The sequence below is a fragment of the Armigeres subalbatus genome, chromosome 2 (assembly GCF_024139115.2).
Source record: "Armigeres subalbatus isolate Guangzhou_Male chromosome 2, GZ_Asu_2, whole genome shotgun sequence".
Classification (NCBI taxonomy): Eukaryota; Metazoa; Arthropoda; class Insecta; order Diptera; family Culicidae; genus Armigeres; species Armigeres subalbatus.
Genome location: NC_085140.1, coordinates 399383609 through 399395358, shown reverse-complemented (window position 1 = coordinate 399395358; position 11750 = coordinate 399383609). Strand labels below are relative to the sequence as shown.

Below are 11750 nucleotides of genomic sequence, written 5' to 3'. Positions count from 1 at the left end.
TTCGATTTAATAACCGCTTCGATCCTACGTTCAATTCGTTCAAGGCAACTCAGCTACATAGATGATTTTCGGTTTAACTTATTATTCAGCCAAATGGCTGTAGGCTAAACGGACAAATTCCCGTGCAATTTTTAAAGAATTTCTCATACAGGGGAAATGCTCTTGGAATTCATCTAATCCCATCAAAAACAAAAATGATTTCTCTCTTATTTTTTCGATTTTTTTAGCAGTGAGTATCTTTCTCTATATTTCTCATGTTCTAGTAATCGCTAGAACTGGAAATGGACTTCCATACCGTTACCATTGCTATTCTATACCTTCAAATAGACTATTCTAGCAGTAACTGCTAGACTTGGAAATGAACGTAAAAAGCTCGTTTTTTACATCCAATTAGAAATTCCTTCAATTGATTCCTCCTATCTATCACAATGGCAGCTCGTTAATCAAGACCTAAACCTGAAAATTCCAATAAAATCCGCATGAACTAGTGGCAAGTGCAGAGGTATATTCGGCTTGCAGTGGGTGAGTGATTGCATCATCATTTTCTCTCCTTCCCTACATTGACTTGCATTCTGACGTGGCCGGCGCCAGTGTGACCGAAGACATGAGATCACCAGTAGTTGTACATTGAAGATGAGTGCTAGTCCCAAGCAAACATATGTTGGTTCTTCTATGCCATAGTTGGTCATAATAGAATAGTCAGTACGAGCAGTCAATCAAGCTCAAAATTTCGTGTTGAAATTCCGACAAGTTTTTTGAGAAAATTAAAGCAAATCCGGGATAATTTTATTAGAAATTCCGGATAATTCCACGTGGCACTTCTCAGGTTTTTTTTTTTAAATTCCATAAATATTTCAAATAATTTTCTTGTTGAAATCCACAATCCTCATTTTAAACAATTTCCCACAGAAACTCCGAAGAAATTTTGAAGAATACTCATTGGAATTTCCGAAGGACTTGCTTTATGAATTGCAAGTAATTTCGCTTAGATTTTTTTTTAACTTTTTTGGAAATCCTTAACAATTGTCATTGAGAATTCCATAGAGCTTCTCTTAAAAATTCCAAAGAATTTCTTTTGGAAAATCCGAAAAAAAAATCAAATGAATTATATGAGATTTTTGAGAAATTTTAAAAGAATTTCCTGGGGATTAGATTTTTCCGGCGATATTCGAAAGGTTTCCCATTAATACCCTGAAAATATCTCGAATAAATCCGAAATGCATATCAAAGAATATTGTGGCCAAATTTCATCAAATTCGGTCGACAAAAACTCCCCTGACAATAATAGAATAAAACCTGCCAAAGCCGTTTTTCCCCTATTCAATTATTCAGGATGCCGAAACGTTCGACATTCCACTAGTGTCATAGTATGTGTAAAGCTCCAAGTACTTCTCTTCGTGCTCTGAACTTGAATACAGGGTTGTCTATATATCGCATTGAATTGTCTGTTATCACGTGACAAGTCAGTATGTTGCTTGCTTATCAATTTAAATTCAGCGTCACGCTCTCTTATTTCAATTCTGTCCAAATCTTCCTTTAAGATCGTACCAGAGGGTTGGGAATGTTTCCCGAAATTTTCAACCCGTCAAACCGAGTCACAAGTAATCGTGAGTGGGGAACCAATGTGTTGTAGTGATGTACAAGGCATGGCTGCAATTTCTAGGCTAATCAAGGCTAGTTTCCTATTCCCCCCGTCAATTTTGGATCCTGCCATAGCTTTGAATATTCCCTAATTCTGTCTCTCTATCAAACCATTGGTTTGAGGACAGAGGGGAATCGCCTTTCATACTCGTACTCCTTTTTGTTTCTAAAAATCCATTAACGCGGTGCTTTGAAAGGGGGATCCATTATCGCTTTGGGTTATTTTCGGAACACCTCGCACAAAGCAGCATTGGTACTGTTTGCCTCATCTGCACGACAGGCAGGTAGCGTGAATAAGTGTCGACAACAACCAAGAAGTGTCCAACAAAAAGGCCGAGAGAAAATCAATTTGAAGAATCTCCCATGGGCCTTCCGGGAGTTTGCAAGAAGATAGAAGAACTGGGGGACTCTTTCTTGACCCTATAGCCCAGGTCTCAAACCGTTTCACAAACTTAACAACATCTGAGGCCATCCCATGCCATCAAAAAAACTCGCGCATGTTGCGCGGTTCATCATGGTTTCTCTCACGTGGCCACTATGTGTATTCCATATGCAAATGCAAATGATACCCGGGTATGTCCTAATGCTTGTCCTACGTAATCCCTGCGGCTATTGCTTACCTAAAACAGCATCTCGAATTTGTTGAAGTTCTGCATCTTCCTCTTATTTCTTCCCAGGTCATTGCCATACATCCTCCCTCATCCGTCCTCCTGGAATGGTCCAGCCGTTTCCTGAATCAACCGTAGGCATTGGAAAAGGTGTTCAGTTGATATACCTGTCTGGCCCTCTCAAATCGATAACCAAGAGTTTATCCGATTTCCCTTCAGGAACAACAAGCATCTTCTTCTTCTTCTTCATTGGCATTACATCCCCCCACTGGGACATTGCCGCCTCGCAGCTTAGTGTTCAATTAGCACTTCCACAGTTATTACCTGCGAGGTTTCTAAGCCAAGTTACCATTTCTGCATTCGTATATCATGAGGCTAACACGATGATACTTTTATGCCCAAGGAAGTCGAGACAATTTCCAATCCGAAAATTGTCTAGACCGGCACCGGGAATCGAACCCAGCCACCCTCAGCATGGTCTTGCTTTGTAGCCGCGCGTCTTACCGCACGGCTAAGGAGGGCCCCCGGAGGGTCCGACAACAAGCATGGACGGACAAAATGGGGTATCCATGTTGTCAGTCACACTTTCAATTATGTCTACTTCCACTAATTGGCTTAATCTCTGCTCTACCAAAGGCTTCATATTGGGTACTATAGAGTCGCCGATGACGATTTTGACGTCCCGCAGTGGGCATCCATCGTCTGCCTGCTCCAGTTGTGCATAGAACGCTAATATGTTAATATCCCATGCAGTCTCCCAACGAAATCGAATTTTCGATCTATTATCTAGCATAGAAATTATTTACTAAGGGTGAAGGCGTTTGAAATAAAATTGTTTGAAAGTTTCATCACATACGTCCTTTTGAATAAGTACCCGAGATTTGCTAACATAACATTTTGGCATGAATGGTGTTAAGTTTTCATTGGAAAAGTTAATTGATCTCAATATATAATAGATATGCCGGGTTGTGCTGTCTTTGCTGTCTAGTGAGCTGAATAAAGGTATTCAGACTTTACATCTCCAAGGGCTTGACGATCCCTCCCCAGGCCATCTGCGAGTTGTGGCGCCTGCCTAGGATGTGGTGGGGTTTGACAGTGGGCCCTGTTAAACCTCTATAAAAAGCTGCATGTATCCGCAAGTAGGCTCCGCCAAAGCGACCGTGTGTCGCTCAAAGCGCACAAGCCCAAGTCCTGGTGTTAGGTGGGACGCTAAACAGCCCTGACACGACGGCCCTCCGACGAGACAGGAGGTTTGCGCAGGCCCGATAAGCCGCCTAGAAAACCAATCATTACGAACAATATAATAGATAATGCGACTCGATATAATCGGCAAAGACCTAGGCGACGAATACAGGATCACGATTGGAAGCTTGGAACATGGAATTGCAAGTCGCTAGGTTTCGCAGGTTGCGACAGGATGATCTACGATGAATTACATCCCCGCAACTTCGACGTCGTGGCGCTGCAGGAGATTTGCTGGACAGGACAGAAAGTGTGGAAAAGCGGGCATCGGGCGGCTACCTTCTACCAAAGCTGTGGCACCACCAACGAGCTGGGAACCGGCTTCATAGTGCTGGGAAAGATGCGCCAACGCGTGATTGGGTGGCAGCCAATCAACGCAAGGATGTGCAAGCTGAGGATTAAAGGCCGTTTCTTCAACTATAGCATCATCAACGTGCACTGCCCACACGAAGGGAGACCCGACGACGAGAAATAAGCGTTCTACGCACAGCTGGAGCAGACATACGATGGATGCCCACTGCGGGACGTCAAAATCGTCATCGGTGACATGAACGCGCAGGTAGGAAGGGAGGAAATGTATAGACCGATCATCGGACCGGATAGTCTGCACACCGTATCGAATGACAACGGCCAACATAATGCATAAACTTCGCAGCCTCCCGCGGAATGGTAGTCCGAAGCACCTTCTTTCCCCGCAAAAATATCCACAAGGCCACATGGAGATCACCTAACCAAGAAACGGAAAACCAAATCGACCACGTTCTAATCGACGGTAAATTCTTCTCCGATATCACGAACGTCCGCACTTACCGCAGTGCGAATATTGAATCCAACCACTACCTCGTTGCAGTATGCCTGTGCTCAAAACTCTCGACGGTGTACAACACGCGTCGAAGTCGGACGCCGCGGCTTAATATTGGGCGGCTACAAGACGGTAGGCTAGCCCAAGAATACGCGCAGCAGCTGGAAGTGGCACTCCCAACGGAAGAGCAGCTAGACGCAGCTTCTCTTGAAGATGGCTGGAAAAATATTCAATCCGCCATTGGAAGCATCGCAACTGCTGCACTAGGCACGGTGCCGCCGGATCGAAGTAACGACTGGTATGACGACGAATGTGAGCAGTTAGTAGAAGAGAAGAATGCAGCATGGGGGAGATTGCTGCAACACCGCACGAAGGCGAATGAGGCACGATATAAACAGGCGCGGAACAGACATAACTCGATTTTCCGGAGGAAAAAGCGTCAGCAGGAAGATCGAGACCGTGAAGAGACGGAGTAACTGTACCGCACTAATAACACACGAAAGTTCTATGAGAAGTTGAACCGTTCACGTAAGGGCCACGTGCCACAGCCTGATATGTGCAAGGACATAAGCGGGAACCTTCTTACGAACGAGCGTGAGGTGATCCAAAGGTGGCAGCAGCACTACGAAGAGCACCTGAATGGCGATGTGGCAGACGAAGATGGCGGTATGGTGATGGACCTAGGGGAACGCGCGCAGGACATAATTCTACCGGCCCCGGATCTCCAGGAAATCCAGGAGGAGATTGGCCGGCTGAAGAACAACAAAGCCCCTGGGGTTGACCAACTACCAGGAGAGCTATTTAAACACGGTGGTGAGGCACTGGCTAGAGCGCTGCACTGGGTCATTACCAAGATTTGGGAGGAGGAAGTTTTGCCGCAGGAGTGGATGGAAGGTGTCGTGTGTCCCATCTACAAAAAGGGCGATAAGCTGGATTGTAGCAACTACCGCGCAATCACATTGCTGAACGCCGCCTACAAGGTACTCTCCCAAATTTTATGCCGTCGACTAGCACCAATTGCAAGGGAGTTCGTGGGGCAGTACCAGGCGGGTTTTATGGGCGAACGCTCCACCACGGACCAGGTGTTCGCCATTCGCCAAGTACTGCAGAAGTGCCGCGAATACAACGTGCCCACACATCATCTATTCATCGACTTCAAAGCCGCATATGATACAATCGATCGGGACCAGCTATGGCAGCTAATGCACGAAAACGGATTTCCGGATAAACTGACACGGTTGATCAAAGCGACGATGGATCGGGTGATGTGCGTAGTTCGAGTTTCAGGGGCATTCTCAAGTCCTTTCGAAACCCGCAGAGGGTTACGGCAAGGTGATGGTCTTTCGTGTCTGCTATTCAACATCGCTTTGGAAGGGGTAATACGAAGAGCAGGGATTAACACGAGTGGCACAATTTTCAATAAGTCCGTCCAGCTATTTGGCTTCGCCGACGACATAGATATTATGGCACGTAACTTTGAGAAGATGGAGGAAGCCTACATCAGACTGAAGAGGGAAGCCAAGCGGATCGGACTAGTCATCAACACGTCGAAGACGAAGTACATGATAGGAAGAGGTTCAAGAGAAGACAATGTGAGCCACCCACCGCGAGTTGGCATCGGTGGTGATGAAATCGAGGTGGTAGAAGAATTTGTGTACTTGGGCTCACTGGTGACTGCCGAAAATGATACCAGCAGAGAAATTCGGAGGCGTATAGTGGCTGGAAATCGTGCATACTTTGGACTCCGCAAGACGCTTCGATCGAATAGAGTTCGCCGCCGTACCAAACTGACCATCTACAAAACGCTCATTAGACCGGTAGTCCTCTACGGACACGAGACCTGGACGATGCTCGTGGAGGACCAACGCGCACTCGGAGTTTTCGAAAGGAAAGTGCTGCGTACCATCTATGGTGGGGTGCAGATGGCGGACGGTACATGGAGGAGACGAATGAACCACGAGTTGCATCAGCTGTTGGGAGAACCATCCATCGTTCACACCGCGAAAATCGGACGACTGCGGTGGGCCGGGCACGTAGCCAGAATGTCGGACAATAACCCGGTGAAAATGGTTCTCGACAACGATCCGACGGGCACAAGAAGGCGAGGTGCGCAGCGGGCAAGGTGGATCGATCAGGTGGAAGATGACTTGCGGACCCTCCGTAGACTGCGTGGCTGGCGACGTGTTGCCATGAACCGAGCCGAATGGAGAAGACTCTAACATACCGCACAGGCCACTTCGGCCTTAGTCTGAATAAATAAATAATAATACTTTACTTGCCATAAGACGAATTAGTACTACCACATTTAATTGCACCACTTGATTGTAACTTCACAGATACGTATTTCGACCTCAATAGCAAGGCAGTCTTCAGTGTCTATATACTTGACTCGACATCAGACTTGTATTCAGACGGCAGATAGAAAGATACAGTTTGAAAAAGGATGAGAAATTATAAAAAGGACAGCTATGGAGAAGAGTAACATCTGTTGTTATCTCCCTTGATAGCACCAGCACGATAGTGCCTCAACTTGTAAAAATGCAAAGCTATTATTTTTTCCAATTACTTAGATTAGGGGCGATACACATATCGCGTAAGGGATTTTTCCAAGTTTTTTCAACCCACCCTCCCTCATGTAACATGTTTTTTATTACAATTTTATGTGTTATTTATATGGAGCGTAAGAAAATAACAGACCATCCCCTCCCCTCCCCCTCAAACCCTTACGTAATTTAGGTAGACACCATATAAGCAAACTCGAAAGCTGCATCAGGCTATGCAAACTTGGTTCTGCAATCTGTTTGCGATCAGATTTGTGCAGGGTACGATAGCTATAAGTGGATAATTCATAGGAAGCAATAATCATCGTTGTTATTACTCAATTACTAATGCGCAATTGGCTTATAATGATTTAAAACATTATCATTATACCCCATCTTCCCTCGCATTTCAAGAATCGCACGTATAAAAAGATCACCTAAGGCGGCACCTTCGTATTCAGTTTTGCTAAGATCCTTCGCAACCATTGATAAAGATGAAAACACTTCTCGCTACCCTTTTGATAGCGCTGTGTCTCGTGCTGTGCACTACCGTAGCTTTTGGTTTCCCGGTTGCGCAGGGCGGTGGGCTTGCGGATATTTCAAAAATGACTGTGAACATGGGCGATTTGGTGGATCCCGAAAAGATGAAGTCGGCTGTTAGCGATATCCTGAAGCAAATTCAGGGTGGTGTCAACAAAGCAATGGAATCGGTTGGTCTTAATAAGTTTTGATAAAAATAATAATAATATTTTCTCGTATGGTTTTTGTGTAGATGCCACAGATGGGAAGATAAACCGGAACAGATAGACACGGACCGTTCGGCAGTTTTTCCTAAAAGTTTATTGTTGCAATAGTATACAATAATGAGTATTTGAATAAAATTACGTAACTAACATCTTTTATTTTTTATTACAGCATAGATTTATTTGATCTTTTATTTAGTCATAAGTTCAAGTCTGAGAGATCTGTGTAGTTGCGATAAAATAATTTACACTATCATGTTCTGGATATCTTTTTAAACAGGCATTTACGAAACTACGTGATGATCCTGTTGTTACTTATTATGGAAACGCATGCTAGCGCAATTCAAGGTCTAGGTGATCCAATGCCTTTGATCGCCAGCATTTGTTAGATTTTCTTACAATATTCTGTATAAGAATTAGGAATATGGAATGTGCGGCCTTTTAACAATATTGTCAAAAAAGCTTATAAAATTGTCAAGTCCCATATCAAGTCCCATTTTTTTTGTATCATCACAACCAGATTCTCAAATCTGTTTCATAAAAAAGGTGGATCTTAAACGTAATTGAATTGTAAAATAGGGTTTACCACTCGCTTACTTACCGATCAAATCCTTTTTTTGCAATTCCTGATCATAATATCTGGTTTACAGTTCGTCTTTGAGTGATAAAACGGCCTACTTTTCCATACCAACGAAATGGGTGCTTTAATGAACATTATGCAACTCAAATGGGTTGCATAATATTCATTATAGCACTCATTTGGATGCTATAATGAAAAACGAACATCAGAACAGTAGTTACATGACTAAATTTTACTGAATTAGCTTGGGTAAGTGTTCGAATAGTGTATTCTCTGCATCGCGTAATAAATGAAATAGTTTTATGGACATGACATCAAAAATGTCCACAGGCGAGTACATCTATCGCTACACGGGTTATCGAACTATGCAATATGGCACGGTAACATGGAATCTGATTGTTCTCTGCAGCAATATAATTTATTGACACGAATGATCATGTGGAGTAAAGTAGATTGTACAATTTTGTTACAGATCTATCAAATTTAAGTCCATTTTTCGTCATTGCAAAAAATAGCGTGTGCAACTCGTTGCAAAACTCGATTTTTTCAGCACTCGTAGTATTCATCCAACTCGGCAAGCCTCGTTGGATAAACGTACAACTCGTGCTGAAAAAATCATCTTTTTGCAACTTGTTGCACAAACTACTATTGTAAAATCTAATTAACAAATAAACAAATATGGTTGAATCTTGTTGATCACAATTGTTGTATGGGATGATAACGGTTCTTGCGGTCTAATACTTCGCCTTCTTCTATCTCGAGAGTTCATTTATTTAGTCTATATCTAAACAGATAACACTGAATCAACAATTTGACGTCACAATACACGGTTCGAGGCCGCGTCTCTCCATCCTCGAATGCGCCCTACGCTCGCCAAGTCGTTTTGCACCTGGTCTGCCTACCTCGCTCGCTGCGCTCCATGACATTTCGTACCTGCCGGATCGAACGCGAACACCATCTTTTCAGGGTTGCTGTCCGGCATTCTTGCAACATGCCCTGCCCATCGTACCCTTCCGGCTTTAGCTACCTTCTGGATGCTGGGTTCGCCATAGAGTTGGGCGAGCTCGTGATTCATTCTTCGCCGCCACACACCACCAAAGATGGTCCTAAGCACCCGTCTCTAGAATACTCCGAGTGCTTGCAAGTCCTCCTCGAGCATTGTCCATGTTTCATGTTTGTAGAGGACAACCAGTCTTATTAGCTTCTTGTACATGACACATTTGGTGCGGTGGCGAATCTTTTTTAACCGCAGTTTCTTCTGGAGTTCGTAGTAGACCCGACTTCCACAGATTATGCGCCTTCGTATTTCACGACTAACATTGTTATCAGCCGTTAGCAAGGATCCGAGGTAGACGAATTCCTCGACCACCTCGAAGGTATCCCCGTCTATCGTAACACTGCTTCCCAGGCAGGCCCTGTCGCGCTCGGTTCCGCCCACAAGCATGTACTTTGTCTGTGATGCATTCACCACCAACTTTTGATACTTCACACGTTTCAGGCCACCCTTGCAAATGCCACCCTTGCAAATGTTCGGCCGACAATGTCCATGTCATCCGTGAAACAAATAAATTGACTGGATCTGTTGAAAATCGTACCCCGGCTGATGGTGCGTTGGGACCTGGTGTTCACGGCATTTTTGGAGGATTTGCCGTACAGTAAAGATCTGGTCCGTTGTCGAGCGGCTGTCAACGAAGCCGGCTTGATAACTTCCCACGAACTCATTCACTAATGGTGGCAGACGTCGGAAGATGATCTGGGATATCACTTTGTAGGCGGCATTAAGGATGGTGATCGCTCGAAAGTTCTCACACTCCAGCTTGTCGCCTTTCTTGTAGATGTTCAGTTTCCCAGATTCTGACTATCAATTTGTGCAGGCAAGTGGCTAGCTTTTCCGGGCCCATCTTGATGAGCTCAGCTCCGATACCATCCTTACCAGCTCTCGAGAGCTAAAATTTGATATTAGTATGAACAAGCGTACCTATAGTCTGATTGTTCACCATTGATATTGCGTTGAGGCTGTAAATGACGTATGTCTATAATCTACCAATCTGCTTTATTTTGAATATTCATAAAATTGTGCATTTGTATCAAGGTTAACATGAAACAGAGGTACATTGTTGGGTAGTTAAATTTCTGACCATAAAAACCTCTTATGGCGGTGATAAATGTATTCAAATATTGGTTTGAGCTAGGGGAACAGACGGATTTGGCAGGTTTTGTTCTATTATTGGCAGGGGGTTTTTGTCGACCGAATTTTATGAAATTTGGCCACAATATTCTTTGATATGCCAAGAATGTTTAGGCCAAATTTGAGCATAATCAGTCATAAAAAACCCCCCTGCCAATAATAGAACAAAACCTGCCAAAGCCGTCATTACCCCTATGTGATACCTAATAAATATACCATCGTAGCACAACGAGGGAAAAACGAACATTATTTATGAATAAACGACTTGAAAAGCAAAATAGAATATTATCATCCACGCATATGTTTTAATTCATATTTCAAAAAGATTTGTTTTCCATAGGTACATATAACTCTTAAGACCTATTTGAAGCAACACATACTTTAATTGCGGCACTAATTTTCGAAATTCTATCCTGCACCGAACTTCGATTTTGTGAGCACTGATAGGCGTCGCTGTCGTTCTTGGCTGTACATTCTTTGAATGCCTTCAAATCCTCTTCAATTGCTTTCTTCGTATCGTCGGCTAATGACTTGAAGCAGTCCGAAATCTGTTATTGGAAGAGAAAAAAAAACATTTACCAGTTACATCTTTCTACAACTTCAAGAACCGATCCGTACAAACCTTCGAGAAGTCACCGACTGTTCCAATGACATCCACTATTGGGTTACGAAGATATCTTTGCAAGTCGGCGGTAAGTTCAGAGCGCTCGTAACCATTCTCGACGTTATCCAGCTTGATCTGGTCCAGCAGCCCAATGACTTTGTTGTACGTTTCCTCGGGATCGTTTTTGGTTTCACTTTTTTCGTTATCTGTTGGAGATGATTCTTTACCATCCCCATTGGCATTGGTGTTCATGTCGCCATTTTTAGCAATATTGTCTCCTCCCTCCGTAGTAGTATCACCTTCCGATTCATCCTGGTTTATATCGGGTTGACCGGAATCGTCTTCACCTTCCTTTTTGTTTTCTTCCCCCTGATTGTCCTCAGCAATGGCAGCTCCAGTTGTTTTTTCGTTCTTCGGTTCTTCGGTTGCATTTTCACCCGTAGCTTCTTCATTGCCTTCAGGAATTGGCTTCGTAAGCACATTGCTCACGAGACAAAATGACACACACAATGCTAATATCGGTTTCATATTTCAATTCCTAGGATCCTCATTGAACTAAGCCACAGCGGTAAGTGATTTTATATTCATATTATTGCCATAAATCAAGAATCAGATAGGTTGTATTGAACACAACTGAATAAACATAAGTTTCTGCATCAAGGTCCTTCATGCAGACTCAGCTGGTTTTGCCCTATCTCTAACTTTCTCTATATATTTTTCTTTTAATTTCAATTGAACAAATATGCATTGCACTGCAGATTGAACCACAATTTTACACTCATTCCATTCTCTACATCAGATT

The 11750-nt window shown here is 43.5% G+C and overlaps 2 protein-coding genes across 2 annotated transcripts; one reads left to right on the top strand and one right to left on the bottom strand.

Annotated features, from left to right (window-relative positions):
* The first annotated feature begins 7256 nt into the window (after nt 1-7256).
* Nucleotides 7257-7728, top strand: LOC134217521 (uncharacterized). Its single transcript, XM_062696283.1, has 2 exons — nt 7257-7543; nt 7606-7728. Exons 1-2 carry the CDS (start codon nt 7328-7330, stop codon nt 7624-7626), a joined length of 237 nt encoding a protein of 78 aa, XP_062552267.1. The 5' UTR covers nt 7257-7327; the 3' UTR covers nt 7627-7728.
* A 2901-nt stretch (nt 7729-10629) lies between these two features.
* Nucleotides 10630-11506, bottom strand: LOC134217520 (30 kDa salivary gland allergen Aed a 3-like). Its single transcript, XM_062696282.1, has 2 exons — nt 10967-11506; nt 10630-10892 (listed from the first exon to the last, which is right to left on the bottom strand). The coding sequence occupies exons 1-2, from the start codon at nt 11474-11476 to the stop codon at nt 10698-10700; spliced, it is 705 nt and encodes a 234-aa protein (XP_062552266.1). The 5' UTR covers nt 11477-11506; the 3' UTR covers nt 10630-10697.
* Between the last annotated feature and the right edge of the window lie 244 nt (nt 11507-11750).

Coding starts and splice junctions, on each gene's coding strand:
- LOC134217521 (XM_062696283.1), top strand. CDS start 7,328: ATGAAAACACTTCTCGCTACCCTTTTGATAGCGCTGTGTCTCGTGCTG. Junction 7,544..7,605: donor TCAACAAAGCAATGGAATCG/GTTGGTCTTAAT, acceptor GTTTTTGTGTAG/ATGCCACAGATGGGAAGATA.
- LOC134217520 (XM_062696282.1), bottom strand. CDS start 11,476: ATGAAACCGATATTAGCATTGTGTGTGTCATTTTGTCTCGTGAGCAAT. Junction 10,893..10,966: donor CAGTCGGTGACTTCTCGAAG/GTTTGTACGGAT, acceptor TTCCAATAACAG/ATTTCGGACTGCTTCAAGTC.